The 24,153-nt window shown below is 52.3% G+C and overlaps 1 protein-coding gene across 1 annotated transcript in view; it reads right to left on the minus strand.

Annotated features, from left to right (window-relative positions):
• WHRN (whirlin) overlaps positions 1-24,153 on the minus strand; it is a 51,807-nt gene that overhangs the window by 21,268 nt on the left and 6,386 nt on the right. The window contains exons 2-3 of the mRNA XM_041475196.1: positions 15,207-15,422; positions 4,066-4,191 (exon numbers count right to left, since the gene is read on the minus strand). Of these exons, the coding sequence (XP_041331130.1) occupies positions 4,066-4,191; positions 15,207-15,422 (342 nt within the window). The remainder of the gene's footprint in view (positions 1-4,065; positions 4,192-15,206; positions 15,423-24,153) is intronic.

Here is a 24,153-nt window from a genome sequence, read left to right on the forward strand (position 1 = left end):
GGGGGAGATCTCCAGAATCAACAAGCAGAGGCTCAGGTGTGCAAACAGCAGTGGCAGGACCCGGGGGCACAGGGCAGGGAACTGGCACTGCTCTGGTGTGTGGTTATTTCCTGGCATTCCAAGCAGGCATGGAGGGATTCAGGCAGGAGTTCTGCCTTTGGGACTGTCCCTGTCACACCTCCTCTGCTGAGCTCCCTGACAGGGGGATGCAGAAGAAAGAGATTTTTCCTGTGCAGCACACCCAGGGAACAGAAAAAAAACCACCAAGGAAAACAATGCAGCTTCTTCTTTCTCATTCTGTTTTTAAACTTTCATCCTTCTGGGGTTTAGGGGATGGATCCTGACTGTGGCACAGGGGAAAAACATGCTGGTGTCACCCATGGCAGGCAGTCCCTCCCCTTCCACCTCTACAAACAAATTGTCCTGTGCCTCTTCTTGTCCCTGTCTCAAAATCCTGCCCTTCTTGCTGATGAAGCCACCAACATCCTTGGGGACCAGTCAGGGGTGTGGGCAGAGGTGCCAGCCTGCACTCTGGGGCTCTGCAGCAGCATTTCTGCAGCCTGGACTGCACTCTGCCATCTCCAGGATGCCCCTACAGCTCCCTGTGCCATCCCCAGTGATCCCCCCAGGGCCCAGGGCCCATTTCCCTGCTGGGCACTTGAGAAAGATTCATTAAATTGATCCAAACCTCCAAGTGCAGCATTTTGATTCTGTGACCCAGGGAAACAGGAGCCTGCAGTGCTCAGGACAGCTCAGCAGTGGCTCCATGACCCCTAAAAGTCTCCTTGGCTCAAAGGGAACTCTGGTGGCCTCAGAGCCACAACAACTCAAGGGACAGGATCGTGTCTGTCCCACCCTCTCCACCACACTGTCCCCAGCTCGTGCTGCCAGCCTTGACAGATGGAAGTGCCTTCATGGGGCTCTGAGCAAAGCTGAGGCTTAGCCCTAAACAGCCAAGGGCTGAGCAATGGGGAAATCAGAGACTCACAGAACCTTTGTAAGGTTGTGTTTGAGGGTCCCAGGATGAGGGAAGAGATGAGAATCTTGATTCTATGTTTCAGAATGTTGATTTTTTATATTATATTAAAATGCTATACTAAAATTATACTAAAAAGAATAGAGAGAAAGGATCTATCAGAAGCTAGAAAAGAAAGTAAAAAAATGAATAACAAAATTTTGTGACTACTCACAGCCTCAACGCAAGTAGCTGTCATTGGTCATCAAGTAAAAACAATTTCATATGTTAAGTAAACAATCCTCCAAATCACATTCTAAAACAATAAAACATGGAGAAGCTGAAGCTTCCCAGCTTCTCAAGAGAAAAAATCCTAACAAAAAGATTTTTCATAAAATATGTCTGTGACACCCTTGAGGGTGGAAAAGACCTTTGGGGTCAGTGAGTCCAAGAAATGTCTCACTGCACAAACCCAGAGGGGATGAGAGCAGATCACCTCTCAAAAAAAAAAAAACAAAAAAAACAAAAAAAAAAAAAACAAAAAAAAACCAAAAACCAAAAAAAACACAAAAACCCAAAAACCAACAAAAAAAATGAATAACAAAATCTTGTGACTACTCACAGCCTCAACGCAAGTAGCTGTCATTGGTCATCAAGTAAAAACAATTTCATATGTTAAGTAAACAATCCTCCAAATCACATTCTAAAACAATAAAACATGGAGAAGCTGAAGCTTCCCAGCTTCTCAAGAGAAAAAATCCTAACAAAAAGATTTTTCATAAAATATGTCTGTGACACCCTTGAGGGTGGAAAAGACCTTTGGGGTCAGTGAGTCCAAGAAATGTCTCACTGCACAAACCCAGAGGGGATGAGAGCAGATCACCTCTCAAAAAAAAAAAAACAAAAAAAACAAAAAAAAAAAAAACAAAAAAAAACCAAAAACCAAAAAAAACCAAAAACCCAAAAACCAAAAAAAACACCCCCAAAACCCCAGAGGATTGAGAGGACATTTCTGGGTTTAACATCTCAAGTGCTATAAGGAATAGGGAAAAAAACTGACCCTCAGAGCCCATGAGACTGGAGGAAGTGATTGGAGGTCATTGCAGGGAATTGGGTCATTTAGAGGGAAAAACACGCCAGAAAAGAAACTGTGGCTGCAGTAAAATGATCCAGCCTGAGGAGGCTGAGTGTCAAGCGTGCCCCATTCCTGCCTGGCACAGAGACACATCCAGCTGCTCCCTTTCCAGCTGGTTCCACTGGTGAGCACACAGAGTGCCAACCCCAAATGTCCCTTCCAGCTGGGGTGAGCCACGGGAGCAGCCTGGGATCTGCAGGGCAGCCTGGAGCAGCTCAGAGGCGATGTGTGTGCACGTGGGGGGCTGACAGAGGTGTAGATCTCCCTTCACAAAGCTCTGCTGCCAACTGTGCCCAGGGCAGCCTCAGAAGGGCCCAGCCCAACCCCAGAGCACCCCTCAGGACCCTGTTTGAGAGTGGGTGCACCAAGGTCACTGAGCCAGCCTGGTGGATCAGCCCTGCTCTATTGCTGCCTAATGATTATTGCCTTTTTTCTTTTCTGAATTCTCTGTATTCTTTACACACATATTTGGAGCTCTGTAGCCTATTGCTGCATTCCTACTTGGTTTTCCCAGTGCTTTTCCCTACCTTTTCCCCAAGCAGAAAGACAAAACACATTCCAAAGCCCCTACCCCATCTTGGTTCTCCCTGGGAACCAAGGCCAAAAAAAAAAACTCTTTGAGATGCATTTTCATCATCAACGTTCAGCTCCATCTGAGGCGGGAGGATTTAGAAGGGGCTTGAACTGGGGGGGGATTGCATCACCACTTGTGCTCCTAGTTGGTGATTTTGTCAATTATGCTAATTTACTAAATTTCTAAAAACTGTGTTCACCCCCTGGGGGAGGGGCTTTTGTGGACATTTTCCACATTCACCTCTAGAGGCCTCCAATAAAGACCAGCTTTTCCATCACCTCCTGTTCTACCATTATCTCAAAGTGTGTTTCATTTATAGGTTCTTGAGGCATCACTACCTGAGGCTGATCCTGCTGGTTAACTCAGGATCCTGGGACTGCCAGGAGGAGCCAGCACACCCCAGCTGAGAGCTGGCCCCTAAAATGCTGCCCTGCAGGCAGCTGGGAGCACCTGGTGCACAGCACCCCAGGGGCTTTGGGTGAGAGGTGCAGGAAGAGGGCACAGGAGCAGGATCTTCAGTGGAAAACTCTTCCCTGCCAGCCCAGGGAGGTGTGATGCCTTGGAGTGCTACTTATAACAGAGGCTAGAGCAGATAAAGACAATAAAAACACTTATTAAAGGCCTCCAACAGCTACACCTTGGGCAGTCAAAGCCTCCCAGAGGCTGCACCCAAGCTGGACAATGGTCATGAGTTTTTCAGACAGATATAAATTCAGTCCATGCACTTATTAAAGGCCTCCAACAGGCTGCACCCAAGCTGGACAATGGTCATGAGTTTTTCAGACAGATATAAATTCAGTCCATTTACATATCAGGGGTTAATTCTCCAATTACAGCTTCAGGTAATGAAGTAATTTACCCCCAGTATGTTCCCACCCCCCCCGCAGGTGACTTTTGTTTGTACTTTTTGGGGCCTGAGGCAGTGAGGTGTCCTTGAGCTTCAGGCCTGGAGGAATTGTTTTGTCTGCTCAAAATTTGACAACAATTAACTAACACTTTATATGGAGTTTAGAGTCATGCACTAATGCAGCACAGGGTTTGAAAAATGTAAAGGTGAAAACCTGAAGGCATCAGGTGAGAGGGACTTTCTGATGAGGAGACTCTGGGGGCTGATTTGTCTGGAGATGAGAGATCTGATAGGGGATCCCATCAATCCATAGAAATACCTCCAAGGGGTGTCAGAGGACGGTGCTAGAGGCTTTTCAGTGACAGGATGAGGAGCAATAAATTAGAACAGAACAAGTTCCACATCAACATGAGGAAGAAATTCTTTCCCTGAGGGTGGCAGAGCTCTGGAAGAGCTGCCCAGGGATGAGGTGGAGTCTCCTTCTCCAGAGACATCCCAACCCCACCTGGACACGTTCCTGGTCACCTGCCACCCTTCTCTGGGATCACTCTCACCTTCAAGCCAGTGCTCTCTGCCTCGGAGCCCTTGTCCACACCTGTGATGTAGATGCCCAGGGAATATTCTGCCCCTCCTCGGATCATGAGGCCCAGGGATTTCCCTTCGTTCAGGACCAGATTCACCTGCAGGGGAACAGGGAGAGACATTGATGTGGTGTCCAAGTGCTGCCCAAAGCAGAGGTGGGCCACAGCCACAGAGCTGGGCTGGAGAGCAGCTCCTGTGGGATTGAGGAGACAGTGGGAACCAGGAGGAAAAGCTCTGGAGGCTGAGAGGTTCAGCTACATGAGGAGCAGCAGTGTGGGTGGATTTTCAGCCACAAATCAGCTGATCCACAGCAGTTTTCCACTTTCTCCTTTTACAGGTGCATTCCTGATGTAGAGACCTGAGAACAACCCCCAAAACCCCAGGAGCAGCAGTGGGGTGGTGCCAGGCAGCACTGGCTGTGAATTCCCCCTCTGGCATTGCTGCCTGAGCAAACAGAGCCATGATCCCCTATTGGATTTGTTGGGAATGCCCCAACAAAGGCAGGAATGATGAATCTGACTCCATGTTCTCAGAAAGCTAATTTATTATTTTATGATACTATATTATATTAAAGAATACTAAACTATACTAAAGAATACAGAAAGGATACTTAGAGAAGGCTAAAAAGATAATAATGAAAACTGGTGACTCTCTCCAGAGTCCTGACACAGCTTGGCCCTGACTGGCCAAAGAGTGAAAACAACTCACAGCAGAGCCCAATGAAACAATCAGCTGTGGGTAAACAATCTGCAAACACATTCCACATGAGCACAACACAGGAGAAGCAAATAAGAATTGCTTTCCTTTTTCTCTGAGGCCTCTCAGCTTCCCATGAGAAAAATCCTGGGTGAAGGGATTTTGTCAGAGAGTGTGAATGCCACAGTCCCCCTCCACCCAGCCTGGCAAGAGCCCAGCTCCAGCCTCTGCCCTTCCCTGTGCAGAGCTGACTGTGCAGGGCCACTGCAGGCACTCCCCACAGGACAAACCCCTCAGGGGTAATCATGTGCCTGATTATCTCCAATTAACAACACCTGGACAACCTTTCCATCGATCCAGCACATATTGCAGAAGCCATTTCCTATTTCCCACAACCTGCCAGGCAGCACCTGGGCAGATATTGTCCCCACCAAATGCTGATTTGCAAACCCAGCTTCCACCTGCCTTCATCCACACTCTCCTCCTCACAGGGCCTGCCAATATCTGGGTGTTCAGGTGGGAATTTGGAGTGCAGAGCGATCCTGTGCTCAGCTCCCTCAAGGACTCTGCATTTAAATTGGCCTTTGTTCACTCTCTGCATGACACTTTTTAAATGAGTAATTCCAGGGTTATTTTTTTGCTTTGCTCCCAAGTTTTGAGTCACTTCTGGAGAAAAGCAGACAGCAGGAATAAAAACAAATGAGAAAAGCCAAAATGTGTTTCACACTGATAGAAAACACCAGAAACAAGCTGTTTGTGAAGGGCTTTTATATTTAAACCCCTTCGCTGCAGTCAAATCAAAATCTTGCACATTTACCTGGATGGAAAAATAACTCTCAGCTTCAAGTTGGTAATTAATCCATCTTTCTAGAGGACACGGCATCACAGAAGGAATTCAGGCCAGCCTTAGAGTGGCTGGTATTGAAAACCCATTTTCTGTCTTGGTGATAGAAACACAGAAATCAGCAGCAGGACACAAATCCACCTAAGGCTCCAAATTTTAGATTTAGATAAATGGATGCAAAGCTGGAATAAGATTTGTAAAACATCAACTACCTGTACCAGCATCCTTCTGTGGAAAAACCTGATGTTCCCTGGGTTTCCTTTCCCTGCTTTAAAGGGCAGAAAGTGCTGGAAACAATTTTAGCATGGAAGGATTATAAAGGAATTATAGAGACCTTCATGCTCCAGGCTGGAGATGAGCTGGGCACTGAACCCACCCAAAGGAGCAGCTGCCTGTCACATCCAAGGGTACTTTGGTTTTCTCTTCACAGAGAAACCTTGCTCTGGATCACACAACACTTGGTTGAGTGTATTTGAAAATTAGGAAAAGATTCAACTTTTCTGAAGTGCTGTTACCTCCCCATCTGTCTGATGATGTTTAGGATTTCCCTAAAATAAGTTTTTCACCCCACCATGGCTGTGCCTCTCAAAAAATCCCCAAGTTTGGGAAAAAAAATACAAGTCGGAGAAATGCAGCAAGGTGCCTGGAATCACAGATCACATCAGAACAGACTGGGAATGCCAAAATTCCCTCTGACAGTCCCTGAATGACATTTCTGTGTGCTGGGGTTAGCTCCAGGAGGGGCAGCTCTGCAGGCAGACATTTCCATTTCCCTTTAACTCTATCCTGGTAAGCTGAGAAGCTGCTCCCTCCACCTGGGGAGAGCATCAGGTGGAGTAAGAGATACCCCCTGTCCCTCTGCTCAGGAGGTGCTGCCACGTGAGCTGCTCTGTTTTGTCTGACCAAAATGTGGAGACAATTAATTAACACTTCATATGGAGTTTAGAGTCATGCACTAATGCAGTGCAGGGTTTGAAAAATATAAAGGCAAAAATCTGAAGGCATCAGGTGAGAGGGACTTTCTGATGAGGAGACTGTGGGAGAAGAGAGGTCTGAGAGGGGATCCCATCAATCCATATAAATACCTCCAAGGGGTGTCAGAGGATTGTTTGCCCTGCACTGAGCAAACTTGCACTTCCAGAGGCAGGAAAGGCACAGATACAGAAATCCTGGAAGCACAAAAACCAGCAAACACTAGCTGTGTGTGCAAACCTGCTGGCAGCCCAGAAAGCTGGGTAGCTCAGGGCTTAATTGCATCTCTTAATCAGCTAATAGCTGCAGCTCCCTGGATGAACCCTGCAGCAGGAGCTGCCAGGAACAGCATGGCAGAGAGCAGGGAGCAGCCAGCTCAGGGACTCACTGCGGATTTTGGGAATGGCTGGGGAAGGGAGACAGTGCTGGGGTCAGCCTGGGGAGGGAAGGTGAGGCCTTTGGGACTACCTAAAAACAGAGGCCAGACAGAATGAAGGCAATAAAAAGCAGGTATATTTATTGAAGAGCATTCAGGTACATTTAGGGCAGACAAAGCCCCCAGGGCCTACACCCAAAATGGACAATGGGTCACGGGTTTCACACTTTTATAAGTTTGGTCCATTTGCATATTGGGGGTTAATCTGCCAATTACATCTTCAGCTAATGAAGTCATTGACCCCAAGTTTGCTCCCCCCAACTCACTTTTGTTTCCATCTCTGGGGCCTGGGGCAGTGAGGTGTCCTTGATTGCCAGGCCTGGAGAGGAATTGCTGTGTCTGCCCAAAACGGGAAAGCAGCAGCTCACACTGTGTGTGGAGTGTGGAGCTATCCACTAAAGAACTGCAGGGTTACAAACATATGGAATATATAAAAGCTCAAACCCTAAGGCACCAAAGGAGCAAGGCAGGGACAGGCTGATGCCAGGAGGAAGCAAAGGCTGGGCCACTCCATGCCAAGGGCTCGGGGACCACAGGGGACAATTTGCACTCTCCTTCCCAAGGGTCTGTGTCTCCAGTGATGGCACAGTCAGGGGTGGTGACAGGAGGGGTGGCCCTGCCCTGCTGGCTGTCCCATTGTCACACTCCTGCCAGCCTGGCCCCACAGCCCACACATGGCTCTGGGGTGACACTGAAGCACAAGCCCTGCTGTGTCCAAGGAGGGAGCTAAACCTGTGACCAGGCTGATGTTCCCAGTGGCTCCCAGTGTTCCCAGTGGTGATCCAGGGTCCCTCTGGGAGCCTCAGCACAGCATTCCCTGGGCCCAGCCCCTCTGCTCGGGCTCTTCCTCTCAGGCTGGCACCCGTGTGATTAACACTCCAGTGCCAAGGCTTGGCCCAGAAAGGGCATTTTGGTGCCATTTCCACTTCATGCTCCTACTCTCCCCCTTGGCTGAAGCCCCCTCAGGGAGAGCTGGGATCACCCTGAGCTCCTAAACCAGTCTGTGCTGACACACCAGGCAGCAAACAGGGGCAGCTGTTGTGTGGGGGAAACTGAGGACATCCCAGATAACAGAATGGTTTGGGTTGGAAAGGACCTTAAATCCCATCCAGTGCCACCCCTGCCGTGGCAGGGACACCTCCCACTGTCCCAGGCTGCTCCCAGCCCTGTCCAGCCTGGCCTTGGGCACTGCCAGGGATCCAGGGGCAGCCACAGCTGCTCTGGGCACCCTGTGCCAGGGCCTGCCCACCCTCACAGGGAAGGATTTCTCCACAATATCCCATCTAAGTCTATCATCCTTCAGCTTAAAGCTGTTCCCTGTGTCCTGTCATTCCATGTCCTTGTCCCCAGTCCCTCTCCAGCTCTCCTGGAGCCCCATTGGGTCCTGGAGGCACAGGGACACCCAGGCAAGGCCATCCCCCACACCTTGCCAGGCATCCCACAGCACATCACTGCCCAGTGCCCACCTCCTTCCCTGTGCCATCCCCAGGCTGTGCCCAGCCCCAGGCGACTCCTGCGTGCATCACACAGAACCATTAGGAAGTCCAAGGTCACAGTTTTAATTTCTGTTTCAAGGCTGAAACATCTGCCATCTCCTGTAGCAGGAAATGAAGGAAAAATAAAAATAAATGCCATCATCAGGGAGGCACTTGCTCTGAGCTGATTCCTGCACAGGATTGCTTCTGTCTGGCTTTATGGAATTACCTGTTGACAGATTCAATTTTGCCATTAGAAAAAGGCCTTTCAGGCAGGAATTAGCCTGCCCCAGTAGGGCTCAGCACCAGCTGGGTGGCTGAGGAGGTTCCAGCCATGCTGGCAGCTATTTCCAGGCCATTACTGCTGCCACACAACACAAACAACACCTCGGGAGGCTGGCAGGGCTCATTCTCCTCTTGCTTCCCAAGGAAATCCCACAGTTTGTGTCTAGACATCCTGCACACAGCGAGTGTGGGGAGGCAGAGCTGCCTCTCAGCCTTTACCTGAGTCCTGGGGGCAGCCAGCGGTGCCAGGGCCACCAGAGCTGTGCCAATGTCACCCCTGCCCAGGGCAGCTCCCGAAGGCAGGACTTGGGCTGGCACCCAATGTCCAGCACTGGGGACAGGGAGCAGCTCCAGGGCTGGGAGGTGACACAGAGCACAGGGACAGTGACCAAGCCTGGTCCTGTGTCCCTGCCAGCCTCGTCCAGCTCCTGCTGAGCCCAGAGCTGCCTCCCCCAGGGCAGGGCTTGGCAAACACCCACTGCCACTTCTGGGTGCTCCTGCTACTTAAAGTGATGCCTCAGGTTTTAGCTGTTTTATTTTTCAGATTCTGTGCTGCTTTAGTGTCTGGATCTGGGAATGCTAAAATTCCCCTCCCACATGAGGGGATGGTGAGCTCTGCACAGAGCAGGGAGACAAAACAATTCCTGCTCTAGCTGGGGACCAAGGACAAATGATCCAAATCTCAGGCCCAGGAGCACAAACAATGTGGGCTGAAGAGAGAAAAACAAGCAGGATGGGACTGCATGGGCTAAAGCTGGAATTGGACAATGAACTGCAATCTGCAAATGGAGCAGAGCTGATCCCAGGGAGAGACCCCGTGAGCGCTCGTGCATTTTGGGACCATTTTGGTTCATCTTGGGTGCAGCCCTGGCTGGGCTCTTGTGCTGCCCAAGGTGGATCCATGGAGGAGATCCTTTGAACAAATCCCTGCTTTATTCTTTAGCTCTGTCTGGTCTCTGTTCTAGGGCAGCCTGCACAAGGCATCACAAGTGCCCAGAATAACCAAGAGGTGGAAGTGCTGCCCTCAGGGTGGGCTGGGGTGTGACACAAAGGGCATTTTTGGGTAAATCTGCTGGGACAGGGCTACAGAATGCCCGAGGCAGAGGGGTGACTCCTGGAAGCAATGAGAGGCAGGCTGGCTGTGGCTCAGGACAACCTGGTGTAGCTGAAGATGCCCCTACTCACTGCAGGGTGTGGATTAGATGGGATTTGAAGGTCCTTTCCAACCCAAACCATTCCCTGCCTTTAATCCCCAGGACACTGGTGCACCACTGGCTCCCATCCCATATTCCAGTCCCACAGGGAACTAAACCAGCCCCCCACCAGCCTGGATATCCTTCAAACTGTAAACAAAACCAAACACCAGCAAGGTCAGAGCAAGCAAACAGTGAGAGACGTGGGGAGCTGGATCATTCACACTGCAAATGTCATTACAGACTAATAGACAGAAATCCTTCCTTCTCTCTCCTGCATCTCTTATCCTTCATGCTCAAGTAGTCACCAGCAGTGTCTCAAACATTCAAGCCATGCAATATTAGCACACATATTTTATTTTTTTTAATAATAATTACTGCTACTTTTGGCTCCAGAAGTGCCTGAAGCTGAGGAGATGCTCGCACTCTCTTTATTATGTTTTCTTTCTTCTGCTGCACCAAAAGCTTGCAGAAATAACTAGCTCCCCTGGCAATAAGCACATTAAGGCACCAATTCAGCTGATGGAATGGTGCTTCTCAGAGAACTCGCAGCCCAGCACTGCCAGAGTGCTTTGCACACTTCATCTTCCTCCAGCTCAGCAGCACCTCCGAGTTTTCTCTGTCTGAGGGTTTCCAAAGTGCTTTTAATGAAATAAGCTGTCAATCCCACAAGTCCATCAATGACAATTCACAGCACAAATGGCTCTTGCTGCTGCTGTGACGAATCCAGAGGACTCTAAGCCTGGACAGACAATAAAACTCCAAGTGCTCTGGAGCAGAAGGCGAGCATGGGAAGCAGGTCCCAGCTTTCCAGCAGGCAGTGACATCCTGGGATGGGGCTGGGGGCTGTCACCTGCTGCTCTGTCTGGCCTGGCTCCAGCAGCATTTCCCAGAGCTTTGCACTATTGCAAGCCCTTCCTTTCACACTTCCTGAGCACTGGTGACTCCCCCTGTGGGCACAGAGCTCTGATGAGACACTGCATTCACCAATTCCAACAGGAAAATGCTAAATTTTGGAAATACAGCCTCGCCCACACAGCACAGCCATGGGAAACTAGAATATCTAACACCTTGCACAACCACAGGCTGAACCTGCAGTAGTTCCTTCAGCCCAACATTCCCTTCATCCTCACCTCCCCTCTCCAGTGCTAGCTCAGGTCTACACTGAAAACCTGGCCCAGATCTCAGCACCCCCCGTGCTCCCCCAGAGCAGCCCCTGAGCCCAGCTCGGGGCAGCCTGGATTCTGCCTGGAAGGGGATGGGGAAAGCCAAACCAGCTGCCAAATCCCAATCCCCAAATCCCTGTGGTGGAGATTCTTCCACAGCTGGAATGGAGGAACCCCAGTGTCCACAGGGAAGTGTGGCCAAAGCCCCAGGCTGGGAATGCTGCCTTTGGAGCTGGAGCACACTGCCGAAAGGCACCTGAGGGAGGCAGAGCCCAATCCCCTGTCCCACAGCTCATCCCCCAGGGTGATCCCACAGATCCCTGGATGGCTCAGGCTCAGTTCCACCATCACACAGCTCACAGTGCTGCTTTCCATTTCAGGCCTTTGCATAACAAATCCTTCAGCCTCGGGATAACCAAGCCTCAAACTCAGTGACAAACTCATCCTTCCAGGAATGCAGATGGGCTGGAGGGAGAGGCAGCCAGACAGGGATATTCCAGTGCCTGAAGAATATTGTAAATGCAGGCCACTGACGAGGGGAGAGAATGATGAATCTGACTTCATGTTCTCAGAATTGTGAATTCCACAGAAGAATGCCAGCTGCCTCCAGCAGCCTTGAACTGAACCTTGGCAGGGCTGGGAATGTTCCTTTGACTCCAGAGGTGTTGCAGCTGTGCTGAGCTGGGGCAGTGGATTTGCTTGTGGGGTTACATCACTCCAGCCTCCTGCTGCAGGGCTGGAGCTGCTCTGCTTCCCCAAAGCCTGCTTGAAAGCTTTGGTACATTCATTCCAGGACATTCAGACTGATTGGAAATAGGAGAGAGTGGGATAAAACAAAATAACCAACTAATTCTCCCCTCAGAATGTAAAACCACCCACAAATCAAACAGTGCCTGTCAGTTCTGGTTGACTGGGCTGAATTAACCAGGGATGTGTTGCATTTATTTGCATTTTTGTGAACAGAATAACCCCACTTTCAGCAGTTAATTCTTCATCTGTAGCTACCCATAGATCTACACATACAAATAAAAAGGGAGTAAACTGGAGGCAGGTTGTTCCCCTGCTCTGGGACAGGTTTCCACCCCTGCAGGGTGCTCAGTAATTAAGGGCACAGAAGCTGAGCCCATCCATGCCCTGCAGCCTGTGTGTCACACCAAAAATGTCCCACCAATAACCCCTGCCCAGCACAGCCAGGGCAGCTCTGCTCGCTGCCAACCTTGCCTCAGGGGGAATTGCTGCCAGCACCAGCTGGCACAGCAAGGCCCCTCTGGACACGGAGAGGTCTGGGCAGCCTCGAGCATTTCAGAGTGCTAGCAGGCAGTAATTTTCTTTTTTTCTGCTCTTACAGACGGGAAATCAGGAGTGGAGATGCTGCAAAGTGCGTGCCAAGCCTTGTGCACTGAAAGCCGTGACCAATGTCCCTGCTGGCATGTCACTGGGAGTGGGGCCAGGGGAAGGTTGAACACTCCCTCTCCATCATTGGGAGCTTCAAAGATTTCCTGCAGTTGTCATGGATTCTTCCCAGGTTAACAGAGGGGCCTCCAGCCCCCTGTCCTGGGCTCAGAGTGTGAAATCTGCTGGGGAGATCCAGAGGAGGCACCAGGGGATCAGAGGATAGAGCAGCTCTGCTGGGAGGGAAGGCTGGCACAGCTGGGATTGTTCATTGGAGAGGAGAAGCTTTGGGGTGAGCCAGCAGCGTGGGATCCCCTGAAGAAGCCAAAGGGCTGCCTGGCCGTGTGGAGCAGCACCAAGGACCGGCAGGACACAAGCTCAGGTTTGGGAAGAGCCACTCCTCACACCTGGGCACAGGTGCACACACCAGGAAGGGCAGGAGCACAGCCAGGGCTGGCACATCTTCCCAGGGCTCAGAAATGGCCAGGACCACAGGAGGCTGGGACAGGGGCAGGGGACACAGCTCCAGGTGTCTGAGCCTTTCACAGCCACACCCAGCGAGCACTGAAGGAAGGATGTGCATCACGGTCATATTTTCTGGAAAAATCCCTTCACCAGGATTCTTCTCCTGGGAAGCTGAGAAGCCTCAGAGAAAAATGAAAACAATAATTATCTGATTTGTTTCTCCTGTGTTTTGCTGCTTTGGAATGTGTTTGGACATTGTTTACCAACAGGTGCGTGTTTGATTGGTTTCATGTGAATTGTTTTTACTTAATGACCAATCACCATCCAGCTGTGTTGGACTCTCTGAAGAGAGTCACGGGTTTTTCATTATTATCTTTTAGCCTTCTGTCTGTATCCTTTCTGTATATTTTAGTATAGTTTAGTACAGCATTCTTTAGTATAATATACATAATAAAATAATAAATTAGCCTTCTAAGAACATGGAGTCAGCTTCATCATTTTCCTCCCTTTGATGGGGGCCCCAGAAAACACCAGATGTGCACAGAACTCCCCACAGCTGCCCAGAGCTGCTGCTGCTCTGTCACGGTGACCCTGGGTGGCAGGGGGTGGGGACACCAGCCAGCAGAGCCTGCTTTTCTCCTCTCCTTAAAATAAAAATAATAGGCCCTTCTCCCTTGTGGCCCACATGAATATTTCATCAGCAAACTGCCTCACCCTGTATTAGATTTTTCTCTCCCTCTGGCTGAGATGGGAAGCTCACAGACCCTTCCACATCATTTCCAGGAGCTGAGGACATTTTGGGCACAGACAGAGTGATACCAGGACAAAAGGATGGAAACAGTCAGGGCTCCAAGCAATTCTGTGTCTCTGGGAAGGCAGTGCTGACTCCTAGGGCAGTACTCTGATATTCCATGGGGAACAATGAGGAAACAGCACGTCCTGCTTGTATAGGATGAGGTTCCCTGTCCCTCTGTCCCTCCCTCCAGGGGCACCTGAGCACTGTGACTCTGCAGTGACACCTCTGCAGCCTGGCTGGCCGTGGGAAGTGTGAGGGAGAGGAGACATCAAATCCCTGAGATCAAATATTGCAGCTCCAACAGCCTGTGCTGGCTTCCCTTACACCAAGGGCTGCTTAAAGGAGGGCAGCTCCCAGCAAGGGAGCAGGGCTGGAAATTCGATGTGCTGATGGTTTCCTGCTGTCAGAGGCCCAGGATCTGGCCCAGCACTGGCCACGCTGCCATGGTGTCACTACAGGAGCCATTCCCTCCCCTGCTCCTTTTTCCCTCACCGGGGTTTTCATTCAAGCTGCCTCTCCCCAAAAAGAAAAGGAAAATAATCTGGTTTATTTCAGAGTATTTGTAGAAGAGAAGAATTGGTGAGGGGTATTTTTTTTAGTAAGACAGAACTGTCAAGAGACCCAGGAAAGCCTCACCTGAGGAAAGGAACACCCGAGGAAAGATCTGAACTGCAGGAAGAAGGGTAGGAATGCACTCTGAGATCCAGCCCTCCACAGGTGACACATATTAGAAGAGACCTTAAATCCCCTCCAGTGCCAGCCCTGCCATGGCAGGGACACCTCCCACTGTCCCAGGCTGCTCCCAGCCCTGTCCAGCCTGGCCTTGGGCACTGCCAGGGATCCAGGGGCAGCCACAGCTGCTCTGGGCACCCTGTGCCAGGGCCTGCCCACCCTCACAGGGAACAATTCCTAATTCCCAATATCCCATCCATCCCTGCCCTCTGGCAGTGGGAAGCCATTCCCTGTGTCCTGTCCCTCCACCCCTTGTGCCCAGTCCCTCTCCAGCTCTCCTGGAGCCCCTTTAGGCCCTGCAAGGGGCTCTGAGCTCTCCCCAGAGCTTTCCTGTCTCCAGGCTGGACATCCTGCTGGGAAAAGCCTTAAACCCCACTCATGTTTTGGTGGCTGTTCCTGGCAGGACCTTCCCTGCCAGCCCAGACTGGGCAATCCCTCCCCTCCAGCCCAGCTTCTCCCTGTGCCAAACAGGAACAAAGCCACCCCATCCCATCCTCCAGAGCTCCTGGGGGCAAAGCTACACCCAAGGGAGAAAACCAGGCTGCTAGAGGAGAGCCAGCCCAGTGGAGAATGACCCAGGTGACAATCCCAGGGGGACAAAGAGGGCTGGCACCTGCATGGGAAGAGGCCCCAGGGCTGTGTCTGATCCCCCTTTGCTCACCTTCTTCTCATCCCCCTCCTGCAGGAGCTGCAGGTGGCTCCTCTTCTCGCTGTCCCTGCGCAGGGAGCTGTTCTGGTGGTGGGGCAGCCCCGTGGGGGGGGACACGCTGCGGCCCTGGGGGTCCACCCAGGTGTAGATGTGGTTGGTGACATAACCCCCCGGGATGCGCCCCACCGAGTGCACCGACAGGTTCAGCTTCTTGCAGCCCTTCAGCACCTGCAAGGCAAGCCAAGGACAGGGGGTTAATGGCCACAGGGCCACCTGGGCTCCAGGCAGACACAGCTTTGTGCCAGAAATCAGGGCAAGCCCGAGGAAGGCAGGAAATGTTGAGGACTCCATGGATATCAGAAGGCTAATTATACTATTTTATATTATATTATAAATTATTACATTATTTTATTATAAATATATTATATTATAATTTTATATAATTATATAATTTTATACATTTTATATAATATTTATATTATAAATATACCATATTATTTTATATTCTGTTATGCTATATTACATTAATCTGAACTGAATCTGCACAAGCACTTAACTGCCCAGAGTCCCATGACTGTCTGCTGACTGACAGTGCTTGGCCCTGATAGGCCAAAGAAACAAAACCCCATCACTTTGGGTAAACCATCTGTATATTGCATTCTACTGTGGCACAACACAGGAGCAGCAAATGAGATAAGAATTGTTTTGATCATTCTTTTCTCTGCTTCTCTCACTGCTCCTCTCAGGTTCAGAGAATGTGAATCCCACAGCTTTGCACTTCTGGAGGTTTCAGGATCTCCAGCTCCTCTGCAGCCATCAGCTGAATGATGGAGCTGCATAAAAAGCTGGGATTTTTCTGTTCTCTCCTGGCTGCAACAGAGTGAAGGCAAAGCTGCTGCTGAGAAAACACAGAGAAAAGCTTTCCCATCAGCCAGGAAGGAGCAGAGTGGAGCAGAGAGGGGAGGTGAGGTGGGCAGAGCCACGGCCAGGATGGCAGAACCTGGCACTGAGCAGCTCCTGCAGCTCTGGAGAGGAGTCAGAGCAGTGCTGGAGGAGAGCAGCACTGACCCTTGTCCCAAGTCCTGTCCAGCCCCCTCTCTTCACCTTCCCCTAATACAGGAGCCCCTTTAGGCACTGGAAAGTGCTCCAAGGTCTCCCTGGAGCCTTCTCCCCTCCAGGCTGAACGTGGATATCAGCCTCTCAGTGACTGTGCTGGCAGCAGACACAACCAGTGTGGGAAAAGGCTCAGCTCAGCCCCAGCTCTGCCCCCACAGCCCCAGCCTCCGCCACTGGAAGAGCTCCTGGTGCCTCCAGGGAACATGGACAGCACTCCCAGAAATTCAGCCACTGAGTTACCAGCTGCCTGCCCCAGCACAAGCAGTCAATTAAGGAGAGGAATAATTACTAAATACATACTCACACTTAAACCAGCACACAGAGAGATGACCTTGGGGGCCAGAGGAGGTGATCTGCAATCGCTGCTCTGCCCCTGCAGCTTCCACTGTGAGAAGCTGACACAGAAACTTCAATTAACATGGAGGAGTTCTCCCTGGGGACAGCTGTAAGTGCTGATCCCTCCAGAGGCCTCAGGGACACCAGCACTGCAGATCTGCTCTCAGAAAGGAGGTGTTTGGGGTTTTTTCCCATGTATACGTCATTTTGATGAGCTGCCCTGCAAGGTCTGCTGTCCCCACTGAGCAGAGAAGCTGCTGAGCAAAGCTTGTGCCTGGGAAGGACTAAAAGCAGCAGCTCCTCAGGAAAGGGTCAATTGTCAGGAATAGTGGGCTGGCTGCATCCCAGCCCTGGCCTGGCAGCACTGCTGCTCCTCCCTGCCAGAGCACAGAGAATCCAGCTCAAAGCCCAGCTCAGCATCTCCACCACACACAGCAACCTGGCTGCAAACCTGTCACATGCTCCCAAGGTCACCATGTGCCTGAGGGCTGCCACAAGGACTGCAAAACCAGTGGGGACACCCGCAGAGCATTCACTCCCCTGGGCTGCTCCTCCCTCCAGCCCCTGTTCCTGCAGCTTCCCAGGCCCTCAAACACATCCCTGCTGGGATCTCCTCCCTCCCTGGGCACTCGGAGCCCAGCTGGGCTGCTCCCCATGCTCCATCCTGCCCAGGTCTCTCTGGGATGATGGAGCAGGTTCTGAGCCCTCTGCCCATTCCAGGGGACCCCTCTCCCATGGGCACCGTGGCTGTGGCAGGCTTTAGGGCACAGAGCAGCTTCCTGAGCCAGGCTCAGGAGGGGCTGAACTCCACAGAAATCAATGAGCTGGGGGTGGCAGGGACCCTTCTCACCAACCCCAGAGCTACCAGGGCAAGGGATCCCTGTCAGATGGGATACAGAACCCCCTGAAATGTTCTTTGTTCATCCAAACTGGAGCCATCTCTATAAAACCTCTTTGGAGACTGCAGAACATCACTGTACCCCTGTGCCTGTGTCCAGTTCTGGGCCCCACAAAGGAAGAACTGGAGCATGTTCAGGGCAGGGAATGGAGCTGGGAAGGGGCTGGAGCACCAGGAGAGGCTGAGGGAGCTGGGAAGGGGCTCAGCCTGGAGAAAAGGAGGCTCAGGGGGGACCTTGTGGCTCTGCACAGCTCCTGACAGGAGGGGACAGTGAGGGGTGTTGGGCTGTGCTCCAGGGAACAGGGACAGGAGGAGAGGGAACGGCCTCAGGGTGGGCACCAGCAGGAATTTCCCCATGGAAAGGGTGATTAAACATTGGAGTGCCCATCCCTGGAGGTGTTTAGGGAAAGACTGGACATGGCACAGGGATCCCCTTCCCTCCCTTCCCCAGAGAATCCATCCTGGCAGGGAGGAGAAGGAGCAGAGGAAACCTCGGGGTTTGTACCACACATGAGAGACTGGGCACGGGAGAAGGGAATGGGCACGGGAGGAGGGACTGGGCACGGGAGGAGGGAATGGGCATGGGAGCAGGGGCTGGGCACGGGAGTAGGGACTGGGCATGGGAGCAGGGGCTGGGCATGGGAGAAGGGACCAGGCACAGGCTGGTTCCACCCTGGGCACCCTGGAGTGTCCAAGCTGCCCCGGGGACAGGGCAGGGGTGGCTGATGAAGCCTGGCAGAGCCATTTAGCCTGAGCCAAATGTCATCCCCTGGCAGGGCAGGCACAGCAGCAGAGCTGCTCTCTGGAGGCACAGGGAAATTAGCAGGGATGAGAGGCCAGAGATTTACACGGGGATTTTTATGTCTCCCTGAAGCTCCCTTGACAGGGCCACCAGGAGCGAGGATCTGGGCTCAGGGAGATGTTTTATGTGTGAAGGTGACAGCAGAGAGCCCGAGGGGGGAGAGCAGCTGCACAGAGCCAGGGCTCCATCCAAGAGGGGGCACGGGAGTGAACGGAGGCTGGGAATGCCAGCAGGACACTGCTGGTGACAGTGTCTCCCAGAGAGGCAGCGCTGCAGCAGGCTGGGGACACTCTGCAGAGTCCTTTGTACATTTACTGAGGTCCCTCCTGTACTCAGTGAGAAGCAGTTTCCTGTCCAGCACAGTTTCCTTCCCAAAAACCCTCCCTGCTCATGCCCAGGGCTGCAAGAGGAGCCCATCAGAGACCCTCCCTCACTTAGCAGCCCCTCAGGACACACCTTTTGGACCAGGTCACCTCCTGACCTGCACCTTTTGGAGACCCTTTGGGTGATCACAGCTGGGGGAGGACAGTGACACCCACAAGAGATTTTTAAGGGACTTTTAGAGGGACTGTGTATAAATAGGACAAGAGGGAATGGCTGAGGGATGGCAGAATTAGATTGGAGATTGGGAAGAAACTCTTCCCTGTGAGGGTGCAAATCCCTTCCCCAGCCTGGTGACCACTAAAGTCAGTTCTGCTCAAACATCGGAGCTGCCAGGAAGCTCTGTGTCCGTCAGGCAGCAGCTCTTTAAACTGCAGCTGCCACGGCTGGGAGAGGAGATGAGAGGGAAGCAGCTTTGCCTCAGTTTCCCTGGGATAACAGCACAGCAGATGATCCACACTGAAGGACAGCAGCCTGGGGACAGGATCTGGCACACATCTACAAAACCTGTGTGCAGCCACGCTCTGAACCTGACTTTAACAAAGCACTTGGCACCAGGAGCTGCAGAGTGACGAGGCACCAGGTGAGCCAAGGGGGAGAAGTTTCCACCTGCATCCAAGCCAGGACAGAATCCAGCAGCAGCTGCTGTGCTGAGCTCCAGGAGAGCAGAGTTTCCATCCATCTCCCTGCACAGGGAGAAACGCTGCACTTCCCCTTTACTTTGGGGTTTTTTCCCCAAGGTTTTACCAAGGCCAGACCCCAGTCCTGTGTGCAGGGAGAGCTCAGAGCAGGGCCCAGGTTCTGCTCCAGGGCCCAGCAATAGGACAGGAGGAATGGGCAGGAACTGATCCCAGAAAGTTCCACCTGGACATGAGGAAGAACTTCCAGTGCAGAGACTGAGCAGTGGGACAGGAGCCAAAGAAGGTTTCCCCACTGTGTCCTCCTCCCTTGGAAGCCTTTATCCTGCTGGTCCCTGTGCCCTGCTGCTGCTTTGAGCACTTCACTGTCCCCATTCCCAGCGAGGTGCCACAGTGCCACCAGGCTGGCACCAGCCCTCCCATGCTGATTTTGCTGCCAGCCCTGCTTATGAGGGCAGAACAGCAAGAGAGAGGTCCAGAACCTGTCCCCAGAGACCATCAGCTTCCTGGGACAAAAGGAGGAGCTTTTAAGCAGAGTTCTAATCATAGAATCCCAGGATCACTGAGGTTGGAAAAGACCTCCCAGACCATCAAATCCAACCTGTCCCAAATCCCCACCTTGTTCCCAGCCAGAGCACTCAGTGCCACCTCCAGTCCTTCTGGATGGGCACTCCAAAGCTCCCTGGGCAGTTCCAGTACCTGAGCACCCTTTCCATGGGGAAATTCCTGCTGGTGTCCACCCTGAGCCTGCCCTGGCCCAGCCTGAGCCGTTCCCTCTCCTCCTGGCCCTGTTCCCTGGATCACAGCCCGACCCCCCGGCTGTCCCCTCCTGTCAGGAGCTGTGCAGAGCCACAAGGTCCCCCCTGAGCCTCCTTTTCTCCAGGCTGAGCCCCTTCCCAGCTCCCTCAGCCTCTCCTGGGGCTCCAGCCCCTTCCCCAGCTCCGTTCCCTGCCCTGGACATGCTCCAGCCCCTCAAGGTCCTTCCCAAATCGACAGGCCCAGAACTGGACAGAGGATTTGAGGTGGCCCCAGCAGTGCCCACCCAGCACAGGGGGACATCACAAGGGCAGGCTCTGGGTGGGAATTCTACAAGGGAAAACTTCATCCTCCCAGACACACAAATTGTCCTGTGTGCACTGACTGCAGAGGTACCCGCAAAGCCACAGCAGAACTCATCCTCTGAGTTTTTTGGGACATGAAGGGCACTGAACCTCACCCAGCCGCCCCTAAATAACCAATCCCACCTCCTTAATGCTCTGGGCAGAATCAGGCAGTGCAGGCTGCATCTCCATCTCCTTTCTCAAGCTATTGCAGGGATTGCAGCCTCAGATAAGATTTGGCTTTGCCCCATCTCTGATATGTTTGAGGACCATGGGGTGGGAGGTTTAGGGCTGGCAGCAGAGTGTACAAGCTCAACTGCCAGCAGCCCAGCTTACAGAAATCATTGATGTGAATCTGGAATTAGTGCCAAAACCTTTAGCAGAGAAACAGTCACCAACTGCCCAGAAATGTCAGCAGAAGCAGCAAGTGCCAGAGAGAGGGGCAGATTGATTCCATGAGGCCACTGATCCCCTAACAACCCTATTTAATTATCAAGCTCTGAGAGGGAAGGAGATCGTTTAAACTGATCAAAATAGGAAACACACATCTCATGTGCCACAATTACCTCCAAAAACCCCATAAAACCCAATCAGCTCCCAGTACATCCTGTTCTTTCCTGGGATCCAGAGAGGCAGCTGCCACCCTTCTGAAACCCTGCAGGTCTGACACCACTGAGGGCTTTCCTCTCCCACCTTCACCCTTTCCCCCTCTTATTCCCCACTTCCCAAGGGCCCTGAGAGGCTGTTAAAAACACCTCCAAAAATCCCCCCAGGAGCACAGCTGCCAGAAAGGAATGGCAGTGAATCACCAGGATGCTCCTGGCAGCCTGCCTGAACCTGCCTGGGGCAGGGACAGCCCCTCACCTCACCTTCCCCTAAAGGAGCAGCCGGGGAGCTCGGAGTGGGAAGGTCTCAGCTGGATACTGGGAGCATTAACCATGAGCCATCCTCCTCCTCCTCCAGCTGCTTTCCCCCCGGCAGGAACAGCCTGGAGCTGTCCTCAGGTTTGGCTCTGGGATGATGGGCACGGGATAATGGGCATGGGATAGTGGGTATTGGATAATGGAATAACGGCTATGGGATAACGGACACGGAATAATGGGCATCCCTCTGCTGGTGAGTGCCAAGGGTCAGTGCTGAGGTTATCAGCCAGCAGAGCACCAGGAATTTGGCAGCACGACCCCAAAAAGTAAGGCACAGGTTTAGAAATAAAGCTGCAAAGGGAAAAAATGCTAAGACACTGATGCCTGAGGTTTTAGCATTTCTATTTTTCAGATTCTGTACTGCTTTAGTGTGTGGGTCTCAACTTCATATCAGGGGATGGGGAGCTCTGTGCACAGAGCAGGGAGACAAAACAATTCCTGCTCTAGCTGGGGACCAAAGACAAATGATCCAAATCTCAGGCCCAGGAGCACAAACAACGTGGGCTGAAGAGAGAAAAACAAGCAGGAGGGACTGCATGAGCTAAAGCTGGAGTTGGACAATGAACTGCAATCTGCAATGGAGCAGAGCTGATCCCAGGGAGAGACCCCGTGAGCGCTCGTGCATTTTGGGACCATTTTGGTTCATCTTGGGTGCAGCCCTGGCTGGGCTCTTGTGCTGCCCAAGGTGGATCCATTGCGGCCTTTTAATCAATCCCTGCTTTATTCTTTAGCTCTGTCTGGTCTCTGTTCTAGGGCAGCCTGCACAAGGCATCAGTTCCACAGGAGGGAGGCAGGGGGAGCTTTTACAGCGCGTTCCGGCACCGTGCAGGGCCGATGGCAGAAGTTTGTCCAGCCGCTGTTTCCTGCTCCATTCCAGGGTGTTCCTGCTGGTCTCAGGGAGGTTTAAGCTTGTGGGATCGGATGGACTGAGCAAAACAATCCTGCTGCCAGGGGGAATGAAGCAGCTCCCTGTGGCTGCTGTGGAGGGGAGCAGGAACTTTTACAAGAGAGGGATTGAGCCACGTCTGCTGAAAGGCTCCTGTGCCGAGACAGGACAGCAGGCACGGCATTTCCTGCCCCCAAAACCATCAGCTGCAGGCAGGATGGATAGAAGGCTATTGCAGCTCCCACTGCACACCTGGTTAAGGCCAAATTTGCCAGATGAAGCAAGGAGAGACTGTCCCCTGCCCCAGAGTGCTGAGAGAGATTTTGGAAGAAGTCTTGTCCAGAGCAGCTGTGGCTGCCCCTGGATCCCTGGCAGTGCCCACGGCCAGGTTGGACAGGGCTGGGAGCAGCCTGGGACAGTGGGAGGTGCCCCTGTCCATGGAACTGGAGGAGCTGTAAGGTGCCTCCAAGCCAAACCAGGCTGGGATTCCAAGATTTTAAGTCTATCCCAGCCACATGTTGCCTGAGGAAGCACAGGGAGCTGCATGTGAGCAGAGGAACCGGGAGCCTGGAATGCTCTGACTGGGAGGAACAGAGAGAAGTGGAACGAGGAGAAGGTGACCCAGAGGCAGGAGGGGAGAGCAGGACACAGGAGGAGGCTGAGGGAAGCACAGATGGAGGGACAGCAGTGGGTACCAGGCTCTAGGGGACACAGGGGTGACACTGGGATGACACCAGGGATGCAGGGGTGACACAGGGGTGGCACAGGGGTGACACAGTCTCCCTGCAGGAGGACAAACAGGAGTTGCAGGATGCTCAGTCCAACCTCTCACCCTCTCCCAGGGCAAAGGACAGCAGTTGGGCTTTCAAGTAGAGGCACTTATGCAAATCAATGCAAATCGATGTGTAATTATGGTGATTGCACACATTTAGCCCCAAGGCACCGGGAAGCCCACGTCCCTTTCACCGGGAAAGGTCAAGTGAAATCTTAGCTCCAGCACCTTCCCCCCAGCCCTCCAAGGGCTGACAGCTCCCCATCCCCATCCCCATCCCCACTCTGCGCTCTCCCACCCCTCCACGCTGCTCCCTGCCCAGTGCAGCCCTCAGGGAAGCCGGGGACGATTCTAAAAACAGAAAATTCCACATAATTGTGGAAACAAAGCAAACCCAAAGCTGTTTGGGTGTTTTCAGGGCAGGGGGGAGGCATAAAGGAAATGCTGATAAAAGCACTGCCTCCTGCTTCCTCGGGTCTTCTCTCTGCTCCACTCCAAGCAATGCTGAAAGGAGTGATGTGAAGCACCATATTGTCTAAATGTGACAATGACATCAGAAAGGCCATACTGTCTAAACAGGGTTAATTCCTGGGTGGGAAACTTTGGAAGAATCAATGTTGGAAGTGAGGAAGACGCTGGATGAAGCACCGAGGACATCTAGGCAGAGGCTGCACAGAGCAGAGCCCCCTCCAGCCTCTCCCAGCCCGAGGGGCTCCGAGGCAATCCCTGAGCCCAGCAAGGGGCAGCTGGCAGGACCAGAGCTCCTCCAGGGCTCTGCTTCACCTGCACTCACCAAGCACCTGGTGCTCCTGGCAGGGAGAGCTCAGAGCATCCAGCCCAAAGAACCCGAGGTAAATCACAGCAGCAGGTGATTTGTCACTTCAGCTGAGGGCATTTGGAGCTGAATAATTCTCTGTGGCATTGAGGAAAGTGTTAACAAAATCCATCCTCATCCCTGAGGACAGGGGAACTGGGTAAAGGATATTTTAATTCACCAGCTCTGACGCTTTTGTTTTCTTCCAACGGCCACTAGAAGGAAATAAGCTTTTATCCTCCAGGTTATCTTATCAATTTCTCTGCTGAGGCAGAACTGTTTATTTACAAGGA

This window comes from Pyrgilauda ruficollis, unplaced genomic scaffold (assembly GCF_017590135.1).
Source record: "Pyrgilauda ruficollis isolate IOZ18807 unplaced genomic scaffold, ASM1759013v1 scaffold34, whole genome shotgun sequence".
In the NCBI taxonomy this organism is placed as follows: domain Eukaryota; kingdom Metazoa; phylum Chordata; class Aves; order Passeriformes; family Passeridae; genus Pyrgilauda; species Pyrgilauda ruficollis.